Here is a 21,040-nt window from a genome sequence, read left to right on the forward strand (position 1 = left end):
CTGTCAAGCCAAACTGAAGTTGCATGCTCCTCTGTAAAAAGCATGTGGATTACCTATAAATAGTTGGCTATTGCATTTGGAAGTTACACAGTTTTCTGTACTGCATACAGTTTGCAGATTTAAGAAGGCAATTCACCTAACATGAGACCATACTAGAAAAGCAAATAGGTTCCAATTCTTCCAGGACTTAGGCACCTGTCCACTTTTACCACCATCATACAAGCACTCCCAAGGACTCACACTGAATGTGCCTAATGCTCACTAAGAAGCATACCTACATCCTGAAAAATTAGGTCCTAAGGTATATCATGTTTAAGTGCACTGACAATCCCAATGATTGTACCAGGAAGAAGAAACAAATAGATAGTAGTGCTTGCTACATCTTGACACTATACTTTTCTGGTATAATGGATATTTCACATCAAAAAGATGCTTTAATGAATACTGTATTTCATTGTTACCATACCTGTCTCTGTTTCCAGTGTTCTTATCCCTACCGGACCTGAGTGCCAAATATTATATAACACAACACTGATTCGCCAAATACCATAGGGGATTTTGCCTACTCAAGGTTTTTGTAATCAAAGAGATTTCTAGTGTAATTAGTAGGGGACTGGACTCTGGTTTGTATCACAGGAAGTTTCAGATAGTTGACTCTTTTAACCTTGTATACCTTGCATAGGCCGTGGAACGGGGTGGGCCCTCTCGACCAACTTTTAGCACATTGATTTATATAACCGACAAATGCACAATTGTCATTCTGGTTAAAATTGTATAGCTATTTTTTTTACTGAATAGCTAGCTAAATTAACATGCTAAAAGTTGGTCAGGCCATGGCCCGGGTGGCCCACCTCATTCCTCAGCCTATGATCCGTTGCCCTTGTAGCTGTTTGGTATATCTAACTCCCACTGTTACAGAGGTGTAGGCACCTTCACTGACTGCCTATCTTGTATGCATACCAGCCCAGCCTCTGGCTTATTTACTTTTCATTCCATTCAGGAAGAGCACACACCAACTGCAGAAACTTCCTCAGCCTGATGAACGGTTTTTAAACCTGAAAGCTTGCTTAAATTTTTTTCCCAACTATTTAAGTTTGTCTAATAAAAGATACCAGATTCACCCAAAGAACCTTGTCTGTCCATTTTCCACTGACATTAAGAGGTATTTTATATGTGATAGAACAGTAAAGTTCCTTTGGAATCTTTTGGATTACTATACATAAATATAGCTATAGATGAAGATACACATATCATTACTTACTTAAAACTGGTTGTAGCAAAGGCCTATTTCCCATTTTAAGTGCAGTCATGCATTGTGAATAGTTCCTCTCTGGTTTTCTGTTAGTGTGAATTATGCTTCATTCCGTATAATCAGGCTTTGGTTTTAGACTGACATGCAGCTGTAAACCTGTCAAAATTTAAAATCCCTTCTTACCAGAAAGTATCTGTCTGAGACGAAACAAACATCTCTGTGCTGATTTTGGCATGACTTGTCAGTTCACTAACCCTTTGCAGTTAACATGTTGAACTAGTGCACAGTTAGTAATGGATCACTGAATTGCTTGACTCAGATACTTTTTTAAAAAACAGCATGAAAAAATGGACTTTGGGCTTTTATGAAGTAAAATCTAGGGGCAAAATTGTCAGAACCATGAATCAAGCTCCAAATCCACTTAATGTTCGGGAGTATCATACTGTTTACCTAAGGATGGCAGTCCATCAAGCCAGTGTACCAAAAGAAACAAATGTCATTGACAAATAGGAGAGAAGTCCCAAGTCCCCGGACTCTGCTGTCTTGGGCTTTGAACTATCTAGTCGCTTAAAAGGCTTTTAATATGTAATCTCTGAATGTGAAATGCCAGGAATCTAACTTGCTTTGTAGCTCTGAAACTCTATGGTATCTCATTAAGCTTCTTCATCCTTACTAGGATCTGATCAAGTCTGTTTTAATAAACACTTATTTTTATTACTGTAACTGAGTGACCTCACAGTATTTTTACAGATAAAAGTCCCAAAGAGGTCCATGAATTTTGGCTGGAAGATTCAAAAGGGACCTAAGCTAAGCTCCAGCTGTTAGTGTAATTCAGTGAGTAACTGGTGCTTAACTTTCTTAAGGTTTCTTTGGAAACCCCAGCTTCTAATGCTCTAAAAGCTAGACTGAGTTTTGTGCCGTAAGGGCATTGTTCAGCAATCAGCATGTCATATGAATGTCACATTCCTCTGGGACCTAAACAGTCCTGGAAACATCCACCACCTGTATACTACTGCTATGCCACCCAGTAGCAAGTGTTTGCAGGGTAAAGTCCTTCATTCTAGAGCATGTATACCTGGGGTACGTAACAGTTACAGCATTCCAATATAGCTCCTCTCATACAATTTCATGTTGAGTGACAGCAAATATCTACTTCTGGAGTCATGTACAAGTTCATTATCCTAGCATTAGTTTCCATATGCAGAAATGGGAAGTCTTCTCATTGTATCCATTTGATTTCTGTGGCCTGACTGCAGTCAGTAGCAAGGTGCACCAAAAAAAGAAATGGTACAATCCAGGACGAAGGATATTTGCCCTTTTAAGCACACCTGATTAAATGTATTTATTGTTCTAAACCTAGAAGGCCTTTGGTTGGATTCCCACCTCTGTGGTCTTTCTGATTATATTTATACTGTTACTTGACTGTGGGTGGCAGCAGTCCTATAAACACACTATTCACTAGCCCCTTTCCTCCTCCCCCCCATGCTTTCACAGTTAAAGTGCCAAAGCAATAAATTTGAAGTGGTTATAAGTTTTTTGACACTTTTATAAGTATTTATGCAAAATATTTAACCAGTTTGGTGTTGTCTTAGCTTTCCCATAGGATGCGGCAGCTCATTTGAGAGGTTATTGATGGCAGAAAAGTGCATTTCTGTTAAACCTTAGATCAGATGTTCAGGGGGGGAAAGATGTCTTGTTTTTCACTTGTGGTTAAATGCTTGGCTAAAAATGCAATGGAAATAGAACATTAACAGTACTTCCTTTTTGAGATATTTTGTTTCCAGATTCTCTTCTCAAATTGTCAGACATTCTCTGTGTAAATTTCAGCTCTTTTCCCCCCATTCTTGTTTATATGATGCCATTGACTCCACTGCCACTGTTCTCTCAATAATATACACATCAAGAAAACTCTTAAGGAATGATTCTATAGCCACAGGGCAAGCAAAAGTCAATGACAAAATTCTTCAGTGTCATTAATAACTGAAGGCGGTATGAGGCAGTTAGTACTAGTAGCCCTAGAATGGGAGTTAATGAAAAGAAAATTTCCACTGGTCTACTCAGTAGTGTAACCAATAATTTTAACCACACATTTCCAGGAGGTAAATTGATTTTTTTCTGAAAACACATTTGTCAAGTGTAGCTGATTAGAAAAGAAAAGACATATGGAAATTGTTGAAACCTTGCTGTCCATAACACTTGCCTCCATTAAGGACTTTTGGCTTCTCTACAGTATTGATAGCATGCAACATAAGGGAAAAGTTCTTTGCTAGACTTCCCAACTCACCCAGCTGACAAACATTCTGGACTTTATAAAGATGACATATGTTAAGCAGTGAGTCCAAAGATTGGTAGGATTTCTTGCAATGGTACTTAGTTTTTTGCGCCAAAGAAAAGAAATGGCATCACTTTGGAAATCTGGAATCTTACAAAGGACAGCTGAAAAGAGAAAGGAAAAAATAATTAATGGAAGCAAGTATTGAAACTATTGCTAAATGGATAATTTTTCCCAATTTCTTATGGAATTAGGAGCACAAGTCTCACTGCCCTTAGCTATGTTTGAAAATCCCAACCTGTACTGACGTGAAATCCTTCGCTCACAAGGAAGAACCTTGCAGAGAAGTTGACTAGCTTAGCAAGTAGTTATTTTTATCACTGATCTTGAACACTCTTCACATGTTTATTTTTTTATTAAAGTAACAACAAATTAGTCTTAATAAATTGTTGAGTTTTATACCACTCATTAAAAATTGACTTTTTGAAGTCCATCTCCAAATTAAACAAAAGTACATGATATTAAACAAATTTGATCTAGTTATGATATGTTGAGTTATGGTCTGGCACAGTTTCCTTTCATTGACTTGAATGGGCTTACTCATGGTTTATTTTGACATATAAGACTAATCCAAATTAGTAACAATGGATATTCAGCCCTTGATTGTCAAGAGAACAGATTCTAAATGTATTGTAATGGAACGTTCATGGAATGGAATGTGCAATCTTGACTCAGGTTAAACTCTATTTATTTCAATGAGTCTTTGTCTCCAGACCTCACAAATGCAAGCTATTCTATAACATGTATGTGTGGAGTGGGGGATTAAAGACATATTAAACCAAAACTACTAATTTCCTGGGTATGGCAAAACTATAAATTTCCTGGGTATGGCAAGAATAATCCTGACACTAACTGTATTTTAAGTTAATGTATATGGGTGAACAGCCTTTTCATAGTATTAGTTAAGTACTGTAGCCACACTATAAGCACACACACACTCGCACCCACATACATGCATGCACGTATACGTATACACATATACATCCCGTATCCCCCATCCCCACCCTCATTTTTAGCAGACTCCTAAGACTAGGAGATATCATTTGTAGCTCATGTAAACTGGCATAGCTTCACACATTGCAATGGAGCTATGCTAATTTACACCACTGGAGACTCTGGCCCTGGCTATAAAGTTACAATGCAAAATAGATTGCATTATAACTTTCAAAGACAGGACTTGTAAATTGCAAACAATGGCACATTTACTGCAGCAGCATCAAGGGACATGCTGCTGAAAATTGAGTCAATTTTAAAAAGAAAAATAAGGTTAAAGTAATTCCAATGTTATACCTGCCCTGAACTATTTGTTGTGGTTTAACCATTGTGTTTTCCTACTTTTAAAATGATTTTTGTTTCCCTTTTATTGCCGTGGGAAACACCCAGACAAACAAGGGAAGCTGAGTACAGTTAAACAGACTAATGATTAACTTAAAGTCAAATAGATGGAAAAACAATACAAGACATACAAAATATTATCCCCACCCCACCTTTTCTCAGCTGGTGTAAGATTATAGGGTTCATTTGTCACAATAGCTGTTTACAAACATGCAAGCCAAAGTGTACTTGTTGTTAGAATGAGTCTGCTTGTGTAAGTTATGCTATTCCAGTTACAAGGCTACCACAATCCTTCTTCTTGTTAGGGTGCATTATATAAGAATTTTTCAAGGTGAAACACTGTGAATAAAGAAGACAGGTCCCTGGAAACATCCTTGTGTGGAAATTGAGAAGAGGTGACGCAGGATGAGGACTTGCAGGATCATGCCCAGGATTTGAGGTTTGATTTACCTTGGCATTTGTTGCTTGCTCAGCTGTAATGTTATATACAGAATATTTACATCTGTTGATAGTCCCCAATCCTTCCCTGAAGTTTATAAGGCAGGCAGCATACCAGCTGAGGCATTCTTCTGTTCTGGGCAGAGGCTATACAGGCTGACTCTTATCTCACTTGTGCTGGTTTTAACACAAATTTGACACTACTGACTTCAATGGAACTTTTCTTAATTCTGTATCTATGTAAGAAAGCTGCCTTTTCTGTTGAAAAGAAAAATGTAATTTAAGATGCTTAATATCACCATATACTACATCACAGTTTGCTTGCAATGGATCCAGTCTGCTTTGTTTAGGGATATGAATCCACATAACTGTGCTGGTATAAACCAGAGACAAATTTGGCTCTAGCTATCTATCACACAGTAGTAAAATCACCCTTAAAAATTGTGATGAAAATCTACAAATCCAGATACAAAAGTCTACATATATACAAAGATGTATACAAAGATGATTTTGTGTGTGTGTGTAAATATACACACATACACACTCATATGAATATAACTTCAATTACTTTACTTGTGAACTGCAATACTCAGTTAGCATACTTATGAAAAAAGAACAGTTCCTGGATGGGTATAAGCTACTTATTGTTTTCAGAGCAGGCATGGCTTACCTATTTAATGTGTTAAAGGTAGAATACTTACTCTCTGAGTAATACATTTATGATATTCAATATGCATATTAAAATCCCGCGTACCATAAAACAGCTGATGTAAATTAGGTACTGAGCAGGTACATTCACCATTTTTCAAAGCTCTTAATCAAAGCTACTATCAACATTAATAACAGGGGATTTTATATATATATTACTTTCAGTTAGTAGTCATCATATTAACCTTACATGTGAAACATCATCTTTCTAAATAATCTGGCTCTCAGGTGACAGTTTTTGAAAAATTGCAGAAGTGCCATATTTTTACACTCATAAAGTTATCCAGATTAGTGGAACAGGGAAGGGATTACCAAAGATGATAGTGTAGAGGGGAAGCATCAAAATTTGTTTTTTGTAGCCTCAAATGTCCAGGTTTTAGTTCATAACAAATATTTACAGTTGGACTAAAACCCCATGAAAATAATGGTTTACAATGGAAATGCTGATACATTCTTAACTATACACTTCCACAAGTGCACAACTTTAATATCTAATTTAAACTATGTCTAATGATGACTATATAACTAAATAACCCTCATTATTGCATCCCTTTTCACCCATGGGAAAGATTTGGCAGTCCATAAAAATGTCAGTATATCCTCTATAAAGGTAAACACACCACATGTTCATGGACTTGTTCCAGCTTATTGATGTATGGGAATGCCCCTTGTTACATGAATATATGTTTATGTGGGTGACGTCAGTTTTCACAGACCTGCTGCTTTTTCTTACAGTACATTTCATGCTGGCAGTGGTAGCAGGTAGTACACACAGCTGTGAGTTCTTTGGGGTGTAAGTGCAGCAAGTACCATTATGGTTATTGAATGGTATATTTCCTATTCTAAGTATGTCTGAATAAACTCTCATCTCATATAATGCCATGCAGCAACTGCTGGCAAGTGCTGACTTCAAGGTGCATCTGACAACTATAAGGAACAAAATATGTTTTAATAATATTTTCTGGAAGCTTTTCTGCTGTAGATCTTGCCCATCTCTGTGTAGCCATCCCTTTCTCTCTCCTCCTCCCCACACTACCCACTCCCAAATTTAGGGGGTGGGTATGCAAACCTGATGCCACTGAGTACAAAGAAGTCAGGATTTCACCCAGGAAAACCGAGACATGTGGTGACTGGTGTATACTCACATGACAGGCTGAAAATGCTGGCCAGTCCAGGGTGATGTCCCATCTACTGAACCATGTCTGCTACCCTATGGTATAATGCATGAATATAAACAATAAAGCATGTTTGTACAGTACCTCCCTGCCCTGGTCCATGACAGGAGTTCTAAGCCTCTCCCACAGTGCAATCAGTCAGTTATCATAACAAGAGTGCATGAGATCTGTCTTATCTCTTGCAAGTTACCAAGGGCTCAATACTACAATGATTAAATGCCAAACAACATCTTCAGCACCCAGTAGCAAAATCTAGCTACTGTATTGAGGTGTGTGTATGGGAACAGGGATTTATTTTTAGCTCAGACCTTGTAGCAGCCAGATGCTGTCAGAGTTTTCATCTTCTTCTTATTTCCCCACTTTCACCTTGCTTGCTACCTCCGTAAATATTTTTTCTCCTCATTTGCTCCGTATCTCAACAATGCGTCTATATGCATCCCATGAGATGACAAAAGTAAGAACTAGTTCTCACCTGAGTTAATAAAATTCCCCTTGCTTGAGTACAGCAGACAGGATCAGACCCAGTGAATGCAGGTCATGATGGAAAGTTTGTTGTACAGCAGATTGGAGGGGGATTGTCATTCACTAGGTATTGGCTTTATTTGCCATTGCATTGGACCTGGCTTGGTGACATGCACTTGTGCAAAGGGAGTATAAAATGGTACCATGTAAGACCAGGATGTATTTGTTTTATCTGCAATGGAGAGTTCTGTCATGGTGCTAGAACTCCAGAGTGCTTAGGTACTTTTACCTGTCTAGTGTTTTTGCTTCAGACAAGTAACCCCTGTGTCTGAGGTTGCAAGTAGATTATATTGTATGTAAAAAAAATCTTAAAGTCCACTTATTGAGCATCAGTCTGGCTACCTACAGAGTGCACTAAACTATGTCACAGGAAAGCAGAACTCCATTCCTGGCTCTTTCAGAAGTTTGCTGTTTGACCTAAGTCATGATTCCTCTCTGCTGGGTGACCTTCCACACATCATGCTTCCTTTGTGTGCGCCAGTTTCCCCATCTAAAATAAGAAGACTGATACGGAGATTCTCTCGGAAGCACTTTGAGAGGTACTGGTGAAAAGCACCATATAAGAATTAGATATTGGTATTAGCAATGGTACTTAAGCCATTCTGCCATGTGACTGAGAATCAGGCCCAGTGCATGTGTTTTGGGTTTTTTTAAGCTGTTGTTCAAAGAAATCTCATCTCATTCTGAATAATGATGGGGGCAATGTCTCTGGCTGGTGTACATCTGTCAAACGATACTAAAGTCAGTAGAGAAAGGCTGATTGACACCAAGGACTGATCTTGTACATTAATATATCAAGGGATTAATAACTACAAGACTGTGGCACTGTTACAGGTTCTTCTGCAGCTCTGAACTGTGATGTTAATAGTTTGAATTGTAGTTTCTGTAAGAGCAGGTGTTTAATAATTTACTTGTATTTCCTTTGGGTTTAAATGTGGATGCTTCAATGTCAAATGGATTAATGTTTTACCTGGGAAAAAAGCTGCAGAAATAGATACTCTGTGGCTAACTCCTTCACTATATCTTCATCCTTTAAAAATTTTTATTGAAATTGGTCTGCACCCTGAAATCATCTCTGTTGAATCAGTTTGACTCCATGCTCCAAAGGGATAGCAACCCATCGTTTTGTGTGCATTTCCATTTTAAGATAATCCTTAAACCAAATTGATACATAAGAAATCAGTGGCAACAGCTAATGATTAGCCTGCAAGAGTCATTATTTTATCCCTACCTCTGCTTGTTTATGCTGCCTTACTCTGGGCAGGCTAATCCATATGAAGACATCGCCATCTACTGGTAGTTTGTGATGTTTGTTGGCAGTCTTAGAAAAATTAGCAGGATTTCAAGAATCTAGTTTGGCTTCTTAGTCAAAGAATATATTGCTCCTTTTGTTTCTGTGTGGCTCAAGCCAACTAGTTTTTCTGTTTTGCTCAATAAACAAGAACTGCTTATTTTGTGCCCCATTTTCTTTAATTCCCAAATTCTGAACTCTCAACAGTTTTGTTATAAAATAAATATCTTAATCCCCAAAAGAAAACCAACATTTGTCAATCAACAGATTAAAAAAAAAAATCAAACAAAGAACTTCCTACAGTAGACACACTGATGGCACAATAACTGCAATTCTGAATATGTGGTCATGAATGATTTGTACAGTTAGTTATTATTTACCCTGCAGTACTGAATACAAACGAACCTCAAAAGAACTCAGGTGCCTAGGTAATAAGTGCTTCATAGATAAATGGGAAGAGACTGCTCCTGCCCCTGTTGTAAATCAAATTTTGGTCCCTTGTATGGAAATTTAGGATTATTTCAGGTAATGATTAATAGGCAGAAACTGGATGACTTTGATTCAGTTTGTCTAAGCACCTGAAAACTGACCTATCTGAACCTCTTGTATCCCCCAAATCAGTCTAGAAAGAATATTGAAGCAGGTCCTCTTTTCTGTGCGAGTCTCAACAACTCCTGTTGAGTCAGAAATTTGCATAAATAATGTTCCTTTTGCCTTTGCAGAACAATAAATGTAATATAATAGAAAATTTCCATCTTTTAACTGCTCTGAACCCTGCTGTTCCTGATAGTTTTTTAGCAAAAAAATGAGAGCAAGATGGAATTGTTGATTTTCTTAATTTGCTTTTCATTTTTTAAATTACTTTGATAGTTAAACCAAGTAAGAACCTTTGGATAAGAATCTGAAAGCCCAGGGTTCCCTCTGAATTAAACATTGACCAACTTTTTGAATATCAACAGGGGGAAGGGTTTGGTTTTTGTTCAGCAGAAGCATTTGGGCAAAGGTTCTGTATCAGCCACTATGTTCTTTATCGAGAGACCTGTTCATCCTTATTCCTGTGGGCATTTCTGGAATTTATTTTACCCCCCTTTTATTTTTTTTGGATGGATGGAAAAATACGTCTTGGAAAAACCTGTGCAGTGAGATCCCTTCCTCAGATTCAAGAGAAAGTTTTGACATGCCAAGCTGTCAGAACAGCTTTTAACTGAATGTCCCCTGGTTGTTCCACTATGCTGGGGTTTTTCCAGTCCTTCTGGGGACTACACATGTTCTGTTACAGTTTAGTTTTCTGTACAGCCCAGCTTTACAGCTCTCTGGTGTTCCTTAATGTCAGAATCTATGTTTTGTCAGTTTGACCAATACAGAACTAATTATAATTTGAGCAGGGAACATCTTTCTTTTGTTAAAACATGCTGTTTCTGGTTGTGACCCAAAAGAACCAAACACATTCTTGGTTAGGCACAGGCTTAAGTGCCACGGTGAAACAAGTCCTGGGTTGGGAATATGGCCTTAGGTTTGTGAAAGATACCTGTGGTAAGACTGACTTCTCTAGTTCAACAGCTGTGGAAACCCTTCTTTCCACAGGATCCTGCTCATTGGCACATCCTGAATACACACAATTATTGCCTTTGGCTTATAATCTTCTCCACCATGCCTACAGGGAAGAGGGGGTTTTGGCAATAAAATGTCTATCTTTAAACTCACCTTGAATTGGATATCGCGTTCTTCAGCTGCCTTTCTCTCTTCATTCATGCAGCTTGTTCTACTTCCTGTGGTGGATGTAATTTAGTGTAATGAATTGGGTAAGAAATTACTGAGTTTACATCCAGATTATAGAGAACAATAGTAGTCTGACTGAAAGCCAAGAGATTGTAAAACTAGTCCTGATGCCACTGGCTTATTATAAAGCACTATAAAATATCATGGTTTATCTGAGTATGCAAAAATAGTGGTTTTTTTCTTGCTCTGCCTTTCACCCCAAACCTTTCAAATGACTAGACTCTGGCTCTTGGGGTGCTAGATCAAGACATGCCCTTCTGGTCTTTAATTTTTTTGAGGTATACTGCTTTTACTTCTGTATCTTTTTTAATCAATGTTCTAATTTGGTGCTTGTTACTGTGCAGGTCTCTCATCAAGGGCCTACTTATACATAGAGGGGTGACCGTACAAGTCCTCCACTAGGGTGTGTAGACTATGCCATGGCCCCTTACTTAGCAAAACACTAAACAAAGGGCTTCAACTTTAAAACCTAGCATTTTTTATTAAGTACAGTGTGTTAAACTGAGCAAGCAAGCATAGCACACTGATTTATAGCTGTAACTATACCAATTATGCATACATACTTAAGCTTGTAGATAGCAGCTACACACCAGACAAAAAAAAACACAGGAAGGAGTTTCAGGTCTCTATCTGTAACATATAGGCACACTACAGAGTGACTCAGGATGGGTTTTTCTAAGGAGGCATTTCATTCAGTGAGATTTGGGAAGCTATTTAGGCTCCTTTGACAGCCCAAACCATTTGTTCAAGAACTCAAAGGAAAGTTGAGGGCAGGTCTCAGAGCTGAGCCCAGCTCTTTCAATTCCTAGTTGATCCCCTTCCCCACAAGGCAACAAGGCCATCCCATCCTCCCTTGGTGGGAAAATGCTTCTCCCATTTCAGTTAGGACCGTAGCCCATTGGTAAGCCTAGTGCTGTGAAGCTGAAATGAAGCCGATTCAAAGTCCAGTGAAGTCAGTAGTTCTTCTATTGATCACTATGGATTTTGGATCAGATCTAAAATTTCAGCCATCTGTGCTATGCCTCTTTAGGATGGCCTGGCATGGCAACTGTCTTCACATACATTAAATTCACAAACACTCCATGCTCCTCATTGTGACTCCAAGAATGTTTGCATGTGCTTTTTGCTATCCTTAATATATAGCCATCGTGCTTCTTGTGACCCTGATTATTTCTTGACTTCAGGAGGGTGATGTATGCTAAGTGTTTATATCATGTAGTGGTGGGTTTCATATTAACTAGTTGTTCTTAGCTTGGAATTATTGATCCATTCTTCTAGGTGTAGTTGTAGTTTCTATGATATGAATATTTGTCAAATGGGAAATGAATGGTAAAGTGTGGTTTAAATTCAAAGGATGGAGGGTGGAGTCAGCGGAGACTGTATATTAAAAAAAAACAAAACACCATGATCCTTTCCCACTGAAGTGAATGGGAATTACTCATGGGATCAGTGAGTAAAGTACAAAGCAAAAAGTCTTTGGGTCTTTTCTAGTTGTCAAAGTTTCCTATATTCTTATGTAAATATTTATTCTTATAGGGAATCCTGGAAATGAAGAGCTGTATGTTTTTAATCTAACCTCCTTAACCAAGTCTGAAAATATCTTGTCAGCTTCATTTCATTATTACATTGGGGACCTACTGAACATGAGTTGGAGTTGTCCTCAATCCAGAGGCTGCTCTCGTCATGGGAGCAGGAAACCAAAAATTCAGATAGATCTCTTAGTGTTGAGTTTCCCTTCTCGTGGGAACCGAACTCGGACTCTGGGACACTTTCTAATTAACATCTCTGCTGCTTATCGGGCTGATGTCTCCTGGCAGTGGAAGGACTTCACTCATGTCTTGTGTGAGGCAAAACAGAATGATGAATTTCTCATTGGTGTCAAGATGGCCTCAACCAGCCATTACCTCTGGAGAAGGATGCCATCCAGCTATGAACCCTACATCCTGGTCTATGCCAATGATTCTGCCATTTCAGAACCAGACACCGTTGTTTCTAACTTTCAAGGACACCAACATTCTCTGTCTGTGGGCTTTCCCAGACAGGAGAGCCACTCCAAGGGCAGCCTTACTGAACAGCGACGGAAGCGCTCCACCGGTGTCTTGTTGCCCTTGCAGAACAATGAACTCCCGGGCTCTGAATACCAGTACAATGAGGGTGAGAGATGGGAAGAGAGAAAATCCTACAAAACTCTCCAGCCACGCCTGGCTGAGAGGGCCAAGAATAAGAAAAAGCAGAGAAAGAACCAGCACCAGAAGAGCCAGACACTCCAGTTTGACGAACAAACCTTAAAGAAAGCCAGGAGGAAGCAGTGGAATGAGCCACGGCACTGTGCACGGCGCTATCTCAAAGTGGATTTTGCAGACATTGGCTGGAGTGAATGGATTATTTCTCCTAAATCCTTTGATGCATATTATTGTTCAGGTGAATGCCAGTTTCCCATTCCAAAGGTATAGTATATACTTTTTTTCTTTTACACTATTGCCCCTCTGTCTCCATGGAACAGAAAAATGTATCTAGGTTTTATGCAGTGCAAACTTTTTTTTTTTTGCATCAATAAAACCCAGCTGGACTCCTATTAAGTTCTAGAATGCAGTAAATAAGTCATATCTTTTTTGCCTGATCTTTAAGGGTAGTTGTTAAAACAACTACTATGAAGTAAGAATTGGTTTATGCAAAGATATAAAAGCAAAGTTATATGGAAGAATTATTTTTTGGCCAGACTCCAAACATGCTGTAAATTGCTAATGGGATAGTAATAATGTGTGAACGCATGACCATCCTGTTTAACAAAGCATAGTAAATGACAGAGCCTGGAAATGCTTATGATCAAGTGCTACACAGAGTAGTCTCCATAGAAATCCAGGAATGGGTCTATTCAAAATAGTTAGTGCCAAACTTGGCAGTAAACGCTGGCAGGATATGATCCTAAACCTGCTCTGAAAAAATGAGTTGTTGGCATCTCCTAAGTGGACTGAACTCTAAATATAAGCAAATTAAATCAGAAATGTAATAACTGTTTGCTAAAGAGCAGGTTCTTCTCTGCAGTGACATCCTTAGCTATGACTAAGCATGATGGGGCTGATTCTGGAAACTGTCCTCCAGGAAGGATCATTTGATCTGCCCCTATGATTGATACAAATGAGCTTGCCTGCTTAAAATCAGTTGTCCAACTTGATGTGTCATGTAACTCTACAGGAGTCGTACCAACACCTCCTACTCTAATACAGCTGAAGAGTGGGACCCACTATGAAACAAAGACCTAAAATGAGGGACTCACAAGAACTATTCCAACAGGATACTTAGTAGATGTAGGGACTATTATTTTTACTGTGGCCTCATATTCCCCCTGCATTAGCTCTAATGGAACTAGCTATGAGCAGTACAAGTGAGCTGACTTTAAATTTGCATGGAGTTTTGGTAACTTTGGGACAACAGAGAACAGCACTCTATAAAACAGAGACAGATACAGTTAATTTGAGAGACAATACAGTTAATTTGGCTTGCTATTGGCCTCATCAGTAAGTGTGGTCAGGACAGTTGTTTGAATCAGGTTTGCAGGATCTGACCCGAAATCTGAAAGGCACTCTTTGATTTTCTGCTTTTGTTAGGCACTCAGAAGGAGAACAATGAGATTATTTTACTACCATTGAAACACATTCTGCTGTGCCTTTTAAGCTTCTCTCTCAAAGTGGGTGCAGCTTTGCTCCTTGTTTTATGATTGATTACCATCCACACTTTGTCATAGTCCAACATATGGGTTTGAAACAAAACTTTCACTTCAACAGAAATTTAACGTGGACTTTTTCCATCCTAACTCTAAGGGCATTAACCAGAGTGGTGCATGGGGCACTACTATAATTTAAAACTGTGTCAGCACTTCCCATTTCAAGCTTATTTATAAGCATTGTAATCTCAAATGTAAAAATCTGCTTTGCTCTGGGGATAGATCTTGGCTCAGGAACAAATAATTCTTATACACATATGTGCGCACACACAAAGCACTACCTGAAATAAATCAATTTGGTTAGTTTATAGGAATATAAAAACAAAAACAATATTTTTAAGAAAAAAGAATGATACAAGCTGTTTGTCTAAAAGTGCTCTACACTTTAAATGAATCTGTGCATAGTGTGAGCAATGTAACATGGACTAACAATTGAAGGCAACAAAGCCAACACTGAAAATGTCAACAGCTATTACATTGTAATTAATAAGCATTGAAGTCAATAGAAATTGTCCTATTGCCTTCTACGTGCTTTATATAAAAGAATACATTTTCCTCAGTAAACACCACTAAACTTTGCCATGCTTGATGTGTCAGCCGCACTTATATAGTCAACTATATGAGTTCCTTATATTCTCTTTAGTATGAACTCATTCTGTGGGGTTCTGAATATCTCCTTGTAGGTTCTTTCAGTGGGAGTTAGGAACCAAAAAACTGAGCATCTGTGCTTTAGTGCTGTCACTTCTCAGTGAAGTCAGTGGGAGCTGAGGCTTCTCAGCAGCTCACAGGATCTGGCCTTCGGTAGAGTGATACCATTCCCATCTTCTTTTAGCAGTATTCCCCTTCCCCCATCAAATTCATTTCTGTAGAAAATATTTTCTTTCTGCCAGTCTGTCATTCATAGCATCTGATGAAGCAGGTCATTGCCTATGAAGGCTTATGCCTCTCTGAACCAGTTAGAGGTGGTGCTACCTTGCTGTACCTTCTGCCTTATTTCTAAAATTGGTCTTTATACAAAAATACATATTTAACTGGTGGGACTGTGATGGCTTTAAAGAGGAAGCCATTTCTTTGTGGCAGGTAAAATTGCATCTATCCAGAGTGAGCCTATCCAAAGCCTATTGAATGGGAAGACTATCATTGATTTCATTGGACTCTGGATTGAACAAATGGGCCTAAAGACATGCGACTTCTAGAATGAATGAGATTTCAATATGCCTGAGTATATACTTTAAAACATATACTAAATGCATAAGTATATTCAGAGGTGGAGTTTAGAAGCACCTAGTACTGACCTCCTGTATTCACTCAAGTCAAGAGTCAGGTTACTAGCAAGTATTTTTGTCAGTTCCACTTAGAGCTAATTATAAATGCCCATTAATATAACAAAGTGAGCTAGTTTCTCTTCAGAGTTCATAATCAATTTTTAAGATATGGAGGGCTCAATAGCAAAAGCATAAAGTGCCTTCCTTGAGAGACCCACTGACAAACCCCAGAAAAAATAGACAATGTACAGGCAAACCCACTTAACACTGTTTCACTTAGCATTATTTCACTAAAACACTCATTTAAAATTGATACCCAATTTCATTTAGCGCTCAGCGAGTTTCATTATAATGCTCATGGTCACCATTTTGGGTTATTAAAAACAACTGCAGTTGTCATCTTGGGTTATCAAATACTTTCAGTTTCATTTAACGCTCATTTCATTTAACTCTTGGTTTTCAGGAACCAATTAAGAGCGCTAAGCAGGGATTGCCTGTACATTTTCTTTGTATGGTACCTTCTTGATACAGGATCCCGAGGGTCCCTTAAACATTTTATAACCCATGGGCCTGATTCCAGTGGCCTTCTACCTCAGGCAGTGAAAAGTGATTGCCACGTGGGTATGAACCCCTCTAATCCTGATCCGATAGTACTTTACTGTGAGTACTTGGATCCTCAGTGGTTTTGAGGGAAAGGGAAGATTAACTTGTTCTAATGCTTTGCTGTCTGAGAGTTTAAGTTATAGAGAGATGCAGTGCTTACTGCCCTCCAAAATGGAGTTTTGGGTATGAGCAAGTATATCGTTGGAGTCATCTCAAAAGGTGGGGCTGCTGATTGGGAAGGTGCAGCAGCTGACATGTTCTAACAGTTACCTGTGCAGAAGGGGGCGGGGGCTGGAGGAGGAGGGATACATATGAAGCAAACTGTCTCCAACTCTAGCCTTGGATGAAGTGGTCTTTGAGCTGTACCTGTTCTGCTGTTGTCCCCAGCTCATGTAAATCTGCCTGGTTCAGAGTGAGAGTTCTCTTTTCCATTTTTGAAACAGTTCCAAATGTACATTTGTCCATACCCTTTTGTGACCAGCCCATTATGTGACTGAAGCATTGGTTTCACGTTTTAAATTTCCCATCTTCAGACAATTTGCCTAAAAAAAATCATAGTATAGTATCAGGCTTCTTTAAACATTTAGGGTCAAACTCATCCCCACTAAAAACAGGTGCTAATCTGCTGAACATCAGAAATATTTGATTGATTTAAATCAGATATTAATCCTTAAAACTAAATGCACTGCATTGTAATTTTATTATTTACATTGCAGTTGTTCCTGGAAGTCCTGAGGTTAGTGTTCCAGGCCTTCTTTAGAAAAGCTTACAATCCAACTAGACAAGACAGACAAGGGAACAACAAATATCCCCATTTTTCAGTTGGACAAATAATGCAGAGAAAAATTAAATGACTTTATCTGTGCCAGGCAGGAAGCCCGTAACAGTCATGACTAAAAGCCAGGACTTGTTCAGCTAGTCCAGTACTATATGAGACCATCCTTCCTCTCTAAATATTTTATAAAAGGCTTGGTCATAAATTTCTTCTTCATGCAAAACTCCCAAAATCTGGATATCTGAGGCATGTGGGATTGGGCCCTTAGGCTGGGGACAGACATTCAGAAAGCCTGAATTGATTAAATCTTTGCAGGTTAGTCTAACCTGCCTAGGTTGAACTGGTTTGCAACTGTACAAACATTTCCTCTAGAATGAAGAAATGCAGGCACATGCCTACAGTGGCTCAGACCAGGCACCAGGGGGTGCAAGAGCCATCTTCTCTTCCTTTCTACAGTACTGAGCAGAGGTAGGGCATGGCCAGGTCTGGGCAGGACCTCTGATTAGGGAGGGGTATAACCCCTCCTCCCCACCTCCAGGCCTGCACAGTACTAGGCTTTTCCTTGCTCATTGCTCAAGGGGCAAGAGTGTTGCCAGATCCCAGTCCCTGGCTCGCAGTCTGAGGCAAAGGGGTGGGGGTGTAGTCTATGCATCTGTTGATGATACTGAGCTTTTCAATTTCCCTGTCCCTGCTTCTTCATTCTCCCTGCAAACCTGACAGGCGAGGGAGCCAGCACGGGGCTGATAACATAGCGTTTCTCAGCCCATCAACAAAACAAAAGCTTCTCTCATTAGTTCAAGCTCTTAAACAGCTTTTTCCAAGGAAGGAATGGAGGGACATTACCAGCTGATCTGTTGATCTCAGCATTGGCTAGGATACCACATGCCTAGGGTCCATGGGGCTGGAGTCTGCGCTGTGGGAGATGGGAGGGTGGGAGAGAGGGGAGGATTCCTGCTTGAGCAGTAAGCATTGCGGGGGGGGTGAAGGGAAAGCCAAGCAGACCCTGCTGTGCCTGCAGTCTCTGTCGGAGCTCTAGCCAGGGAGCAGAGGGTCGGGGCCAGCCCTGTTCTCTAGAGCAGAGAGCACAGCCCAGTCCAGCCCAGGGCTGCAAAGTATCTGGGATGCTAGGGGATTCTGGTTTAACTTAAACCAGGAGGGGGTCTGGGACAGACATTGCATGAACCCGTTTGATCCAAATCAGTCAAGTCTGATACAGGAAACCCTCACTATTCACGGGTGTGGCATTCACGGTTTAAAATATTCACGAATGCCAAACTTACTTCTTAAATACACTTAAAGGAGCTCCTCACGAGCTCCGTGCTTGCCACTGCCACACTCCCGCTGCTGCCGCCATGCTCCCACAGTCACCAGAGGAGCCATGCCCCACACCCCCCCAGCTGCTAGGGGCACCAAGTTCATGAACGCAGATGGATTTCACCAATCATGGGGGATATGAAAACGTATTCCCTGCAAATGGCAAGGGTCACCTGTACTACATTCCACTGGGTTCATCTTAAACCAGTTTCAGCCATTTTGAAACTGATTTATGTGCACTGAACTTATGTTCTATTACAGGTTTAAACTAGTTTCTGATCACTTAAACTATTTTATGTGTAATGTCTTTTCCTAGCCTTAACGTTATTTAAACTTTGAGATCTGGGAATAATTTTGTATTTACTTTGCCATGCACACACAGCTTACTGATGAAAGCAGATGACTGAATCTACTTCATGCTTTTGGTTCCATGAGGGACAACTGCAAAATTCCCATTGATTTTGGGGGGTCCAAACTGTGCTTGTTGTGCACATCTGTGGTGTTAAAAACTTAATCTTTTTGTATTATGTAAAAGAAAATCCACTTGTTCTCCAGTGGGAATGAAAACTCAATAAACGAAAAGAAGAAACAAGCAACTTCAGGGCCATTTAGTACTCTTGATTTGTGCAGACAACTCCCGTTGACATTAATGAGAGCTGCAAAGAGCATCTGCAAATTGATGCTGTAGCTGTCAGGTAATACCAAAAATTCGTCTTTGCCTATGGATATATACTGCTCCCTTGGTGAGGGAGAAATGAGCTCCACACAGCATGGGCCACTAAAGTTGACAACCTGTTAGGTAATTAACAACAGATGCATCTATTTCCCCCAACCTCCTAATTTTTGGCTTTACCATCTCCCTGATTTCAATTACATGGTTTGCGTGCTGTCAAACCCACATGTGCTGGACTTACGGAATACCATAGAGCAACTTATGAAATAGAGCGTACTCTCCCAGGTCAGGAATTGAAAGTTTGTAGCTTACATCATTCTCCCCATGCCTAATGCATCTCCAATGAAATTCAACTAGGCAGCAAGTCTCTCAAGGACGCATGCAGCTTAGCAGGTGCAGCCCTCATCACAGCTGGACTCCTTCACAGACTTGGCCATTTGGAGTTTGCTGGGTTTCAACCTTGCACCACTCCCACTCCCCCATCCAATAGAAAATCTCATGTGTAAAATCTCTGCCTGCTTTTCATTAGTTGGACCTGGACAGAACAGGCTGGCTTGCGGCAAAGATGACCTCACACCTCTTATGCAGGGCATATGCCATTTTAACCCTTCAGGGCAAAATTTTTAAAGTTCAATCAAGTTATATACAGACTTTAAACAGACAGATTTACTCCAAGGCCTGAGTGCCTTTTCAAAGACAGCCTCTACACTTGGAGGGCTGAAAGAGTATAAAAGAGGTTTCATACATATTTAAAAAGCATATAGATTAACTCAATACCTCATAAGGGCCACATTTACAGAGACGTTTAGCTAGACAATGATCCACTGAACCAACCCCACACAGGTGGCAGTGGGAGCATAGTGTAATATGGATATTGGATAAGTGCATAATTCAGTTAACTGCATTAATGTAATGCCCTTCCATTTCATCACCTGTTGCTTACACTAAAACAAACATCAGTTATCTGCATACCTGTTAAGTGCAAAAACTGCTTCAGTGCATAGGAACTCTCAGCCTTACTGTATACTTTGAAATACAGTCGTACTCCATGTAAGGGCATGATCTGAAAATGACTAGGACCTCTCAGTTTCAAGGCTTCTAAAGCAGCCGTGAACTGACTAGATCCTGTCAATTCCAGCAGGCTATCAGAGGTTAAATGCACTTTGCGAAACCAAATAAGCAGCCTTAATTAGTTGCAAAGAGCTTAATTCAGGATGTTCCTGTAGGTAATGAATATCGTCTTATACTGGTAAGTGCAAAGCCTTTTTTCAGTCCTGAGACTATGACTCTAAGCACCATCAGAATCGGTACTTCGAAAAAGCTGTACTCAATTAAAGTTGAGTGTTCTGCCCAAAGAGGGAAATCGAGGACTACCATTTTAAACCCTGCCCAAACAAAGTCAATTCTATTGAACAGCCGCAGCAAAACCTCAGCCATTCAGGACTGGCATGCTGCCTCAAGCCAGTGAATTGCTGCTCTCCCTTTTTTGTACAATATAATTATGTCTGGTAATTTCAAACTTGACCAAAGGAAGCCACAAGGCAGGTGGGAGGGAAGAAAATGCACACTCTTTAGGAAACTGGAACAGAGTCACAGGGCATCTGAAGATAAATTTAGGGCTCCAAAAGGGATGAACTAAATATAAATATGCAATATTGAAACTTGGTAAAAATTCCAACCCAGTAAACATCATGGATATTTATCAACCTGATATTTCCCCTTCAAAATTTGGTCCAAGCAATCAGAGATCTTAGGAGACGTAGGATAATGCGTTTCTCTTGACTTTTGTGCAGAAGGCTCATTCATAGTTGCACACACGGAGGAAAAATAGAGCACTACCTTATTGTTTGCCTC

General features: G+C 39.7%; 1 protein-coding gene across 1 annotated transcript in view; it reads left to right on the plus strand.

Moving 5' to 3' along the window:
• BMP3 (bone morphogenetic protein 3) overlaps nt 1-21,040 on the plus strand; it is a 34,289-nt gene that overhangs the window by 2,377 nt on the left and 10,872 nt on the right. The window contains exon 2 of the mRNA XM_006269524.4: nt 12,369-13,279. Within this exon, the coding sequence (XP_006269586.3) occupies nt 12,369-13,279 (911 nt within the window). The remainder of the gene's footprint in view (nt 1-12,368; nt 13,280-21,040) is intronic.

The sequence above is a fragment of the Alligator mississippiensis genome, chromosome 2 (assembly GCF_030867095.1).
Source record: "Alligator mississippiensis isolate rAllMis1 chromosome 2, rAllMis1, whole genome shotgun sequence".
Lineage (NCBI taxonomy): Eukaryota > Metazoa > Chordata > Crocodylia > Alligatoridae > Alligator > Alligator mississippiensis.